This window comes from Melospiza georgiana, chromosome 7 (genome assembly GCF_028018845.1).
Source record: "Melospiza georgiana isolate bMelGeo1 chromosome 7, bMelGeo1.pri, whole genome shotgun sequence".
NCBI lineage: Eukaryota > Metazoa > Chordata > Aves > Passeriformes > Passerellidae > Melospiza > Melospiza georgiana.
In genome coordinates, this window is record NC_080436.1 from 4,192,526 (window position 1) to 4,205,876 (window position 13,351).

At 45.0% G+C, this 13,351-nt stretch overlaps 3 protein-coding genes across 3 annotated transcripts; all 3 read right to left on the reverse strand.

The window, feature by feature from the left end:
• Nucleotides 1-1,047: 1,047 nt before the first annotated feature.
• LOC131085645 (UDP-glucuronosyltransferase 1-6-like) lies at nt 1,048-2,581 on the reverse strand. Its single transcript, XM_058028056.1, has 2 exons — nt 1,724-2,581; nt 1,048-1,065 (listed from the first exon to the last, which is right to left on the reverse strand). Exons 1-2 carry the CDS (start codon nt 2,579-2,581, stop codon nt 1,048-1,050), a joined length of 876 nt encoding a protein of 291 aa, XP_057884039.1.
• Nucleotides 2,582-3,556: 975 nt separating this feature from the next.
• On the reverse strand, nt 3,557-5,831 carry LOC131085646 (UDP-glucuronosyltransferase 1A9-like). The gene is made up of 2 exons (XM_058028057.1): nt 4,977-5,831; nt 3,557-3,577 (listed from the first exon to the last, which is right to left on the reverse strand). The coding sequence occupies exons 1-2, from the start codon at nt 5,829-5,831 to the stop codon at nt 3,557-3,559; spliced, it is 876 nt and encodes a 291-aa protein (XP_057884040.1).
• A 2,002-nt stretch (nt 5,832-7,833) lies between these two features.
• LOC131085647 (UDP-glucuronosyltransferase 1-6-like) lies at nt 7,834-13,134 on the reverse strand. The gene is made up of 3 exons (XM_058028059.1): nt 12,283-13,134; nt 9,063-9,137; nt 7,834-7,860 (listed from the first exon to the last, which is right to left on the reverse strand). Exons 1-3 carry the CDS (start codon nt 13,132-13,134, stop codon nt 7,834-7,836), a joined length of 954 nt encoding a protein of 317 aa, XP_057884042.1.
• Between the last annotated feature and the right edge of the window lie 217 nt (nt 13,135-13,351).

The window sequence follows — 13,351 nt, forward strand, 5'->3', positions numbered from 1 at the left end:
AAGAAAAGTGTGTCACTTTCACACATGCCAAGCTGAGGTGATTGGTTCCATGCCACCTTCTTCCCTCAGCAGGACCCTTGCTTTGTGGCACTTCTTCCCACCAGCCCACCATGCCCAAGGTCTGATGGCAAAATGCAGGGAAAATCCATGAAAACAACGCACCCACAGAGTGGCTGGACAGAAACACTGCTGAGCCCACATGGGAGGACTGTGCCTATCAAGAGAGCGAAGAAAGGACTCTTTTCCATCACTCCCACTGAAGGCTGACAGAGTTGTCAAAGTCTAAGGTAATTGGGCACTTTTTAAAAGCATTTTCTTCCCTAATGAAACAAAAGTATGTAGTACAGTGAAACATAACTTATAGTAAGGATTAATACGAGAAATCTACGTAACAGTACCTGGTTTCAGTTTTGCTATTTTTTCAATAGCCAAAACTAGCTGGAACCCCTGAGAAAAAAATAATTATCCATAATAACAACTTGAATTTTCTGGAAGTTAAGCAGCCAGCAGAAAATCTTTCCCCACCTCTCCATAAAACTTTCAGCCAACTCCTTATCGTATCAGGTATAAAATGAAGTTGCAAAAGAGCATTTAACACTTGTACCCCAGATAACAAAGACCATCAAGACCTCTGGAGTCCACAAGTCAGGAATCGTTCACGGCCACTGAGGGGTCAGTTCATGACCAGTGTTGGGTCAGCTCATGACCTCAACCCTGTGTCCAAGTCCTTCTTGGTTATAAATTGCTAGGGTTTAATACTGGTGATAAACTCTCCTTAAAGCCTATAGGCAGGGGAATAGGGGAAAGAATTCCCTCCTCCAGGGCAATCTGGGCTTCAAAATCCTGCTGGATTTTTTTCCCCCATGCAGTTTCTGCAGATTCCTTCACAAGCCTGGTGGGAAAACTTGGGCTTTGCTGAGAACCTGCCCTCCAAAAGGAGCAGCAGCTCCATCACCCATGCTGATCCCATCTTGGTCGTTTAGAGCATGGATTAACTTAAAGGGAATTTTCAAACAGCTCAGAGCAAGGAGATGCACAGAAGACAGGTCATAACCTCAGACAAGGCTGCCAAATCAACACGGGAAGGTTGATCCACAAAAGCCCAAATGGAAAGTTACAGGAGATATCCATACCCAGGACAGCTTAAAACATTCAATCATCTAGAAGAGAAGAGGAGGATGGAACCGGAAGAGGATTTCTTTTGGGGCTTAGATATTGACACGTTGACAATAAAGGCAGATGGAAAGGAATCAGTCTAGGGGATGGGTGAGGTAGGAAATAGGCAAACTCTCCATTCCTATAACCTTCACTGTGGATGAAAGGAGAGGGGAGAAATGGACAGCGCACGAGACAGATGGGAGAGGAGGACAGCAAAGTTCATCAGCTCAAAAAAAGAGACTCTCATTTGCATAAAAGCTACATGCCACTTAAATTGTCCTAATTAAGTCTGATAAGGTTTGCGGTCTGGCAGGATGTAATATAATCTGAATGCTGGATATTAGGAAATAATGTTTCTGCACCATGCAGGATTTCAATCTTTGAACACCAAGCTGTTGTCAGTCAGGGTTTGAGGTAAGGATGGGTCTCACATCCCTTGCCCAGGGTGGCAGCGTGATGGAATGAGATAATCCTTAAAGTCCCTTGCAACACAAACCATTCTGCCATTCTATGATACATTTATATTTTGCATTTTTCCATATGAAAAGAAAAGAAAATTTTGTACCTGAGACAGTTTTTTCTTCTGAACACAGTTAATGCCTCCAATAAAAGCCATGTTTGGCATCACTGGCCTCGGGAACTCAAAGACAAAATCATATCTCATCAGCCAGAAGGATCCACGGCTCAGGAGTTCTGTCACGGTCACTTTCTTTTTCAAAACCTCATATGCAAGCTCTTCAAAGTTATCATAGATGGGCTTACAGTAGAAGAGCTCCAGCATATTGACCATCATGTTCTTCACCCGCTGGGAAAAGGTCATGCTGTCTGAATTATCCAAGAATAACCGGGGGACATAGGAAGGAGGGCTTGGGCACTGGGTAGCAGCAGAATCCATTCCACAGGGAAAGCCCCGCAGGAAGTAGACAGAAGGAAGGGCAAGATACTCGGCCACCAGGGGCCCACACATCAGGATGGGATCTGTGAAAATCAAGTCGAATTTGCTCTCTTGCAGGTGCTGCATCAGCTCCTCGTTCTGCAGAAGGCTCTTACAGTTGGTGAAGAAGACTGAGGAGATTTCTATCGTGCTTTGATATGAGGTCAGAACAACATTCCAAACAGACTGTTCAAGAAAATGGGCATGAACAAAGGCCTTGAGCTTTTCCCCCAAGTATTCCTCTGTGTAAGGGATTGGATAGGCTTGGACTGTGTAATTCTGACGCTCCTCTGACTTCATATATAGACTGGTGGAGGGTACAAGTACAACAATCTCGTGTCCCTTTTGCTGCAGTTTCTCCACTACTGGGCGCATGCTGAGCCAGTGACTTCCATCCTGAGGTACCACCAGGATCTTTCCACCTTCAGCCAGGATTAAAGACAGTGTCAGGAGGAGAAGTATCCAGGTGCCTTGGTAAAAAAGAGCCATTTTGGTGGGAGTGATCCAGAGAGTTCTGCTCCACAGGGATCCACGCACTCCTTTATATGATGGTCAATGCAGAGCAAGCAGGGAATTTATTGCCTGCAGAAATTAATATTTAACTTCCCAATATGGGTGTGATTAGCCTGTGGTTTTGCCTGTGTTTGTGCAAATGAAAGGAAGCTGTGTCCTTACAGAAACGTTTGTACTTTCTGTTAATGTTTAAACTTCATACTCTATCAGCTCTAAGACACTGTCAGCACTACGATTGTGACACCAAGAGCAGGGATGGCATGTTGCAAAAATAATCGTGGTTAAAATCACTGACCTGAAAAATACATGGCGAGAAAATAATAAAAATACACTCAGCAGAATGGATGCAACTCCATTACTGAGGATACAAGGCTGATGTTGAATTCCCAGCCCCTGGAAGCAGCAAAACCTCCACCTCTTACAAAGATGTAACAGCCACCAGGATGTACCAGGCAATCCCAAATCTGAGCAGAACGATCCACACTGGCTATTTTCCTCCTGACACTACACAGAAAAGTGAACTAATGGATGGGTTCAGGCAGACAAAGGGAAAGGAGGCTGGCACAGGTACATAAAGAAGGAGTTTTCGTCTTTGGATGCTGTCTGGAAAACCCTTTCCATGCATTGAGAGCAAGACAAAATCAAGGTGAAGATGTGACATCTCCCACTAATGCCACTGCAGGAATGTTTGCTCTTTGTGCAAGTGAAAGCAATGCCAGAGCAAAACCTTTTGGAGGGTGCTAAGGAAGGAGTCCTCGTGATGAGAAGCTGTCATCAGCACAATGTTTTCCCCTTCTTCTTATAAATGGTGCTGGGACTCCCATCATCCTCAGTCAGGAGAAGCAAATCCTTACAGCCTGAGGCAAAGCCATTTGTCTCATGACACCCAAAGGGTGCTGCGACTGCCCTGAGTAGCTCCACTCTGTCACTCTTCACATGGAGGAACAACCTTTAGACATGGAAAACCAATTTCTGGAGAGGCCCAGCAGAGGAGAGGTGAGAGACGGCCCAGATTGAAAGTAGGACACTGAAGGGATTTACAAAGAATTGTCATTAATTGCCAGAAATCTGGATGCAAAGACTTCATTGCAACTGCTGTGACAAGAGCTGACCAAATTAACTTGCAAGTTGCTGCTTGGTGTATTATTGAGTCTGGACTCGATTGGATTTTCTATTGCAACAGCAGTTGGCTGTAAAAGGCCAATACACGATTTTTCTAGTTGTGGAACATGTGATTTTCACCTAACAGGAGTCTGAAGACACGAGATGGCATGGATACAATGAGGGCAGGATGTCTCCACAGTTGTAGCAAAGTGATGAACTCTTTAGGGCTCTGTGTCCTTTAGGATATAAAAATGAAGACATATTGTGGAACCAGCGAGAATTTGCCTCTTAAATCTCAAACAAGAAACACTGTCCTGAGCCCTAATGTGGTAGAATGTCTTTGATAAATTTCTTCCTAATATCTGAGTTTATACTATTATTCTGTGCCTTGTTTATCACATGTAGAGGGCTCTCCATCAGCCTGTCAAAGATCATCAAAGAAATCTGAAAAGAATCTAAAACGGGAAAGAAAAATCCCACCCTTCCACCTCACAGACATTGTGCAGAGATATTGCACTACCAGCATTCAGAAGTGAGGGAGCAATTTCCTCGGAAAGAGATTTATGTCCTGCTTTGTGCCACGATAGAAATGTCCAGGTTTACCATTTTAAAGATTGTTGACTATCACAATAGATTTAGATTTCTCAATTAGCTTTAAGACCCTGCAGAGCAATTCCAGTACAAGCAGATGTCAAATTATGAGAACTTATCTGGGTTCTGCGTTCAAGTATTTTTCACCCAATCCATGACTATTTTTCACCCAATCCAAGATTATTTCTTGCCATTTCAACATTACATTTATATTTCACCCCCACAAACAGGAGTAACCTAACACAGACAGCCAGTTTGGAAATGATTTGTCATGAAAATACAACTCAAGTGAATCAACTGATGCTGCTGAGCCTGGTGTTAAAAATAAAAGATGACTCTTGGGTTTCTGATCAGATAACAGAAACAGATGTCCGGTGCCAGTAAAATGATATCAAAACTGGATCTCGTTGGTGGTTAAGACACATTCACTGTGGACGGAAATTCCCATCTGGCAGAAGTAATCCCTTTCTTTTTTGGTTTGTTACAAAAACTTAATTAGTTCAAGTCTCTTTAAAGGTTGTTTGATTTGAGGGTTTGAGAAACAACTACCCAAACCTGCATGAACGAAATAATTACCGGAAAATTTAAAAAATAAAAATCAATAGCTATAAATGTGCTGGAACAACAGAATGAATTTTCAATGGGAAATGTACAATTTTAGGCAAAGGAACATTACCTTAGGCAGTGGTTTCTTCTTCTCACAGTTGATCCCCCCTACAAAGACCATGTTGGGCATCACTGGCCTGACGTACTCAAACACAAAGTCAAACCTCAGGATCCAAACGGCAGCGGAGTTCACCAGGTCCATCAGGGACACATCCCTCTGAAGAACTTCAGAGGAAAGCTTAAGCGCTTCTTCATAGTAAACGTTGCAGTAATCAAGCTCCAGAAGGGAAATCAGAGCATTTTCCACCCTCTGGAAAAAAGTCATGCGGTCCGAGTTGAAGCTGAAGACTCTTGGGATGTAGGACAGAGGGCTTGGGCTCTGTGGGGCTGAAAAGTGCAGGTTGCAACCAAATCCCCTCATGAAGAAGACAAAGGGAAGGGAAAGATGGTGCGCGACAACGGTTCCACACATGAAGAGAGGATCCGTCAGGACGGCATCAAAGCCACTTTGGTTGAGGAACCTCAGGGTCTCCTGATTGCGGAACAGGTCCTTGCACTGGTCAAAGAAGATGTTGAATAGATCCACTGAGGACCTGAACATGGCCATGGCATTGAGGGGGAAAGGCTTCTGCGTCAGGTGCACGGTGACGTATTCCCGGAAGGCGTTATCCAGCTCTTCCAGGGTCTGGCTCACCGGGTACGTGACCACCTTGTAGGCCTCTGTGGTCTCCGTCTGCCAGCTCACCTCAGGAACCAGCACCACCACCTCGTGTCCTCTCTCGCTCAGCTTCTCCACCACTTCCCGCATGCTCAGCCAGTGGCTTCCCACCATGGGCACCACCAGGAGCTTCCCTCCATCTGAGAGGCCAGGCAGGAGGAGGAGGAGGAGGATGGAAATCCAGGCACAGCAAAGTCTCAAAGCCATGTTGCTGTGGTCGGAGTAGGAGCTGTATAAGAGATCTCTCCTACAAGTTCTAGCCTGAAAATGCTTTGGAAAGCAACTGAAGGATGATTTACCAGCTTTTGTAGCCATGCCACACCTCTGCCCTTTTGACTCTCCGCCCATTTCGCGTCATCAGAATGTTGCACCAAGGTCACAGAAAGCGATAAATTATCAGGGAGGGTTCCAGGCACGTTGGGACACAAAGGTGGCATTGCGCGAGTCAAGAAAGGTGTGTCACCTTCACACACTTCAGCTAAAGTTATTGGCTCCACGCCACCTTCTTCCCTCAGCAGGACCCCGGCTTTGTGGCACTTCTTCCCACCAGCCCACCACGCCCAAGGTCTGATGGCAAAATGCAGGGAAAACCCATGAAAACAATGCACCCACAGAGTGGCTGGACAGAAACTCTGCTGACAGAGCAAACATGGGAGGACTGTGCCTATCAAAGAGAGCCAAGAAAGGACTCTTTTCCATGGCTGCCACTGAAGGCTGACAGGGTTGTCACAGTCTGAGGTAATTGGGCACTTTTAAAACCATATTTTTCCCTAATGAAATGAAAGCATGTACTACAGTGAAACATAATTTATAGTAAGGATTAATACGAGAAATCTGTGTAACAGTACCTGGGGTTTGAGCTTTGCTTTTTTGTTCAAAAACCAAAACCAGCTGGAACCCCTGAGAAAAAAATAATTTTCCACAATGCAAAATTGCATTTTTTTGCAAGATAAGCAGCCAGCAAAAAATCTCTCCTCATCTCTCCATATGAATTTCAGCTAATTCCTTATCCTATCAGGTATAAAATAAAGTTACAAAAGAGCATTTCACCCTTGTATGCCAGATAACAAAGACCAACAACACCTCTCTAGTGCACAGGTCAGGAATCGTTCACGGCCACTGAAGGGTCAGTTTAGGACCAATGCTAGGTCAGTTCATGACCTCAACCCTGTGTCCAAATCCTTCTTGGTTATACATTGCTAGGGTTTAATACTGGTGATAAACTCTCCTTAAAGCCTATAAAAGCGGGTGAATACGCGAAGCAATTTCCTTCTCTAGGGCATTCTGGGCTTCAAAATCCTGCTGGATTTTTTCCCCCATGCAGTTTCTGCAGGTTTCTTCCCAAGCCTGGTGGGAAATCTTGGACTTTGCTGAGAACCTGCCCTCCAAAAGGAACAGCAGCTCCATCACCCACGCTGATCCCATCTTGGTAGTTTACTGCATGGATTAACTTAACTGGAATTTTCAAACAGCTCAGAGCAAGGAGATGCACAGAAGACAGGCCATAAACTCAGATAAGGCTGCCAAATGAACATGGGAATGTTGGACCACAAAGGCCCAAATGGAATTTTAAAGGAGATATCCATACCCAGGACAGCTTAAAGCCTAATTCAATAATATAAAAAGAAGGAGACAATGGAACTGGAGGAGGATTTCTTTTGAGGCTTAGATATTGACACCTTGACAATAAAGGCAGATGGAAAGGAATCAATCGAGGGGATGGCTGAGGTAGAAAATAGGCAAACTCTTCATTCCTATAACCTTCACTGTGGATGAAAGGAGAGGGGGAAAATGAACAGTGCACAAGACAGCTGGGAGAGGAGGTTTGGTCATTTTACTGGAAATGAGATTTCTGAGATTATGCGGTCATTACCACCAAACCACCAATGGATGCTCAGATTTTAAGATTGGCACTTGGTACGACCACTGAAAATTAGATCTGCCTCTGAGAAAACACAGGGGTAAAAACCAGAGCTGCCCACCTGGGAGATCGCTTGGGTTCCTGCGGAGAAAGAGGTCAGAGCTCTCCCCTGCCCACCTGTCTGCTGCTGGGTTGGGGAGGGGAAAGCTGCGTGGCCTGGGGGAGGTAGGCCTGACCCCGAGGGGCTCAAGGGTGGAGGAATGGAAGGAATGGAGGAGCACGAGAGGTATTCTACCCCCCCCCCACCCCCCCTCAGGAGAATGAGAGCGAGAAGGCAGCCTGTGCTTGTTACCTTGAAATTCCATAAACATGCACCTGCAGCAGGGCAACACAGCTGTGGAGAAGGACTGGGGGGGGGGGAAATACTGCAAGGTATCCAGCCGAGTGTAAGGGCTTCTAACCCTTTTGTGGATAATGAAAACTTAGTAGAGCATTAACCTTCCCCTGGAGAAGATATGAATTTAGAGGATGAAGAAGGAACTGAGTAAAGGAGAGGAAGGTCTGAGGAAGACAGAGAGAAAGAAGAACCCCAGGGGGTGGAAAGGGTGATGGAGTAGCATTGTTGCTGGACGCTTTTTGTATAGCTATGGACTGTTTCCATGCGATGCAGAGACTGTATTCAAAGGGGAGCCCGGGCCTCAGAACCAGGAGGAGTGCAGTGTGGATACCCCTCGGCCCAAGGGGGTGGTAAAAATATGGGGGGGACAGAAGTCCCGAAAGGAGAGATTGTGCCTTTTGGAGTGGGACGATGCATCCTTGAAAGACAAACCTCGAGACAGCTTAGTTCAAAAGTTTGGTGGTGAGAGCACTGAACATGGAAAGGAAGAAGATACAATGGCTACAAGAAGGACTCCTCCCTTTTGGATGAACTGAGAATTGGGTGTTCTGGAGGGTGGTGCCAGACTAAGAGTTATTGATTTTGGAAGATGTATGGTAGTGTGAATTTGGTGGGGGGAGGAGGAGAATGCTGTTGTAAGGTTTTCATTTTCCTTCTCTCTGTTTTCTTTCACTTGTAGTCTAGTTAATAAACTTTTTATTTCTATTTAAGCAAGAGCCTGCGGTTCTTATTCCTGGTCACATCACATCTCACAGCAGATACCAGGGAGAGTGTATTCTCATGGGGGCAATGGCATTGTGTCAGGTTCAAACCATGACAGGAGGATAGAAAAGTTCTTCAGGTCAACAAAAGAGACACTCATTTGCATAAAAGCTACATATCACTTACATTGTCCTAACTAGGTCTGACAAGGCTTGAGGTTTGGCAGGATATGATATAATCTGAATGCTGGGCATTAGGAAATACCATTTCTACACCATGCAGGATTTCAATCTTTGAACACCAAGCTGTTGTCAGTCAGTGTTCGATGTAAGGATGGGTGTCACATCCCTTGCCCAGGGTTGCAGCAGGATGCAATGAGATAATCTTTAAGGTCCCTTTCAACCCAAACCAGTCTGCCATTCTATGATACATTTATACTTTGCATTTTTCCATATGAAAAGAAAAGAAAATTTTGTACCTGAGACAGTTTTTTCTTCTGAACACAGTTAATCCCTCCAATAAAAGCCATGTTTGGCATCACTGGCCTCGGGAACTCAAAGACAAAATCATATCTCATCAGCCAGAAGGATCCACGACTCAGGAGTTCAGTCACTGTCACTTTCTTTTTGAAAACCTCATATGCAAGCTCTTCAAAGTTATCATAGATGGGCTTACAGTAGAAGAGCTCCAGCAGATCGACCAGCATGTTCTTCACCCGCTGGGAAAAGGTCATGCTGTCTGAATTATCCAAGAATAACCGGGGGACATAGGAAGGAGGGCTTGGGCACTGGGTAGCAGCAGAATCCATTCCACAGGGAAAGCCCCGCAGGAAGTAGACAGAAGGAAGGGCAAGATACTCGGCCACCAGGGGCCCACACATCAGGATGGGATCTGTGAAAATCAAGTTGAATTTGCTCTCTTGCAGGTACTGCATCAGCTCCTCGTTCTGCAGAAGGCTCTTACAGTTGGTGAAGAAGACTGAGGAGATTTCTATCGTGCTTTGATACGAGGTCAGAACAACATTCCAAACAGACTGTTCAAGAAAATGGGCATGAACAAAGGCCTTGAGCTTTTCCCCCAAGTATTCCTCTGTGTAAGGGATTGGATAGGCTTGGACTGTGTAATTCTGATGCTCCTCTGACTTCATATATAGACTGGTGGAGGGTACAAGCACAACAATCTCGTGTCCCTTTTGCTGCAGTTTCTCCACTACAGGGCGCATGCTGAGCCAGTGACTTCCATCCTGAGGTACCACCAGGATCTTTCCACCTTCAGCCAGGATTAAAGACAGCGTCAGGAGGAGAAGTATCCAGGTGCCTTGGTAAAAAAGAGCCATTTTGGTGGAAGTGATCCAGAGAGTTCTGCTCCACAGGGATCCACACACTCCTTTATATGATGGTACATGCAGAGTAAGCAGGGAATTTATTGGCTGCAGAAATTATTATTTAACTTCCAAATACGGATGTGAATAGCCTGTGATTTTGCCTGTGTTTGGGGAATTGAAGCCGTGTCTTTACAGAAACGTTTGTACTTTCTGTTAATGTTTAAACTTCATACTCTGACACCACTACGACACTGCGCGCACTAAGTCTGTGACACAAAACGCAGGGATGTCATGTTGCAAAAATAATCAGTTAAAACCACTGACCTGGTAAATACATGGCAAGGAAATAATAAAAATACACCCAGCAGAAGGGATGTAACTCCATTCCTGAGGATACAAGGCTGATGTTGAATTCCCAGCCCCTGGAAGCAGCACAACCTCCACCTCTTACAAAGATGTAACAGCCACCAGGATGCACCAAGAAATCCCAAATCTGAGCAGAACGATCCCCATTGGCTTTTTTCCTCATCACACTACACAGAAAAGTGAAGCAATGGAAGGGTTCAGGGCAAACAAAGGGAAAGGAGGCCGGCACAGGTACACAAAGAAGGAGTTTTCGTCTTTCGTTGCTGTATTGAAAACCCTTTCCACACATTGTGAGCAAGACAAAATCAAGAAGAAGCTGTGACACCTCCCACTAATGCCACTGCAGCAATGTGTTCCGTTTGTGCAAGTGAGAGCAATGCCAGAGCAAACCTTTTGGAGGGTGCTAAGGAAGGAGTCCTCGTGATGAGAAGCTGCCATCAGCACAATGTTTTCCCCTTCTTCTTATAAATGGTGCTGGGACTCCCAGCATCCTCAGTCAGGAGAAGCAAATCCTTACAGCCTGAGGCAAAGCCATTTGTCTCATGACACCCAAAGGGTGCTGCGACTGCCCTGAGTAGCTCCACTCTCTCACTCTTCACATGGAGGAACCACCCTTAGTCATGGAAAACCAATTTCTGGAGAACACAATGCAAGACAGGTGAGAGACGGCACAGATTGAAAGCAGGACACTGAAGGGATTTACAAAGAATTGTCACTCAATGCAGGAAATCTGGATGCAAAGACTTCATTGCAACTGCTGTGACAAGAGCTGACCAAATTAACTTGGAAGTTGCTGCTTGGTGTATTTTTTAGTCTGGACTCGACTGGACTTTCAGCGGTAATAGCAGTTAGCTGAAAAAAGCCAATACACGATTTTTCTAGGTGTGGAACATGTGATTTTCACCTAATAGGAGTCTGAAGACAGGAGATGGCAGGGATACAATGAGGGCAGGATGTCTTCACCCTTGTAGCAAAGTTATGAACTCCTTATGGCTCTGAGAATTTTAGGATAAAAAAGTAAAGACTTGAATTGTGGAACCAGCAAGAATTTGCTTCTTAAATCTCAAACTAGAACAACTCTCCTGAGCCGTAATATGATAGAATGCCTTAGAAAAAATTTTATCCCAATATCCTAGCCAAGATATTGTTCTTTGCCTTGTTTATCAAGTTTAGAGGGCTCTCCATCAGGCTGTCAAAGAGCATCAAAGATATCTGAAAAGAAATCTGAAAGAGGAAAGAAATATCTCACTCCTCCAGCTCACTGACATTGTGCAGAGATATTGCATTACCACAATTCAGAAGTAAGGGAGTAATTTCCTAGTAAAGTGATTTGTGTACTGGAGAGAACTGTCCAGTGTTACATTTTAGAGATTGTTGACTATCTCAATAGATTAAGATTTCTCGATTAGCTTTAAGACCCTCCAGAACAGTTCTGGTAAAAGCAAATGTCAAAATATGAGAACTTATCTTAGTTCAGCATTCAAGTGTTTTTCACACAATCCACGAGTGTAAGATTATTCCTTGCCATTTTAACATGACATTTATACTTCACACAAACAAACAGGAGTAACCTAACACAGACAGTTTGGAAATGATTTGTCATGAAAATACAACTCAAGTGAATCAACTGATGCTGCTGAGGCTGGAGTTAAAAAGACAAGATGATTTTTGGGATTTTGATCAGATAAAAGAAATACATGTCAGATGCTATAAAAATGAAATGAAAACTAGATATCATTTGCAGTAAAGACACATTCAATGAGGAAAGAAATTTAACTTTGGCTGATGAAATCCCCTTTTGGTTTGCTGTGTTACAAAACCCTCATGAATTCATATAAGTCGCGATCAAGGTTGTTTGATGGGAGCATATGGGAAAAAACTACCCAAACCGGCATGAATTAAATCATTACCAGAAAATTTAAAAATACAAACAATACAGATAAACTTGCTGGAACAACAGAACGCCTTTTCATTGGGAAATGTACAATTTTAGGCAAAGGAACATTACCTTAGGCAGTGGTTTCCTCTTAGCACAGTTGATCCCCCCCACAAAGACCATGTTGGGCATCACTGGCCTGACGTACTCAAACACAAAGTCAAACCTCAGGATCCAAATGGCAGCGGAGTTCACCAGGTCCATCAGGGACACATCTCTCTGAAGAACTTCAGAGGAAAGCTTAAGCGCTTCTCCATAGTAAACATTGCAGTAATCAAGCTCCAGGAGGGAAATCAGGGCATTTTCCACCCTCTGGAAAAAAGTCATGCGGTCCGAGTTGAAGCTGAAGAGTCTTGGGACATAGGACAGAGGGCTTGGGCTCTGTGGGGCTGAAAAGTGCAGGTTGCAACCAAATCCCCTCATGAAGAAGACAAAGGGAAGGGAAAGATGGTGCGCGAGGATTGTCCCACACATGAAGATAGGATCCGTCAGGATGGCATCAAATCTGCTTTGGTTGAGGAACCTAAGGGTTTCCTGATTGCGGAACAGGTCCTTGCACTGCCCAAAGAAAGTACTGTAAGTATGGACCGAGGCATTGTACATGGCCAGGGCATTGAGAGGGAAAGGCTTCTGCGTCAGGTGCATGGTGACGTATTCCCGGAAGGCGTTATCCAGCTCTTCCAGGCTCTGGCTCACCGGGTACGTGACCACCTTGTAGGCCTGCGTGGTCTCCGTCTGCCAGCTCACCTCAGGAACCAGCACCACCACCTCGTGTCCTCTCTCACTCAGCTTCTCCACCACTTCCCGCATGCTTAGCCAGTGGCTTCCCACCATGGGCACCACCAGGAGCTTCCCTCCATCTGAGAGGCCAGGCAGGAGGAGGAGGACGATGGAAATCCAGGAACAGCAAAGTCTCAAAGCCATGTTGCTGTGGTAGGAATAGGGGCTGTAGAAGAGATTTCTCCTGGTGGTTTTAGCCTGAAAATGCTTTGGAAAGCAACTGAAGGATGATTTGCCAGCTTTTGTAGCCATGCCACACCTCTGCCCTTTTGACTCTCCGCCCATTTCGCGTCATCAGAATGTTGCACCAAGGTCACAGAAAGCGATAAATTATCAGGGAGGGTTCCGGGCACGTTGGGAC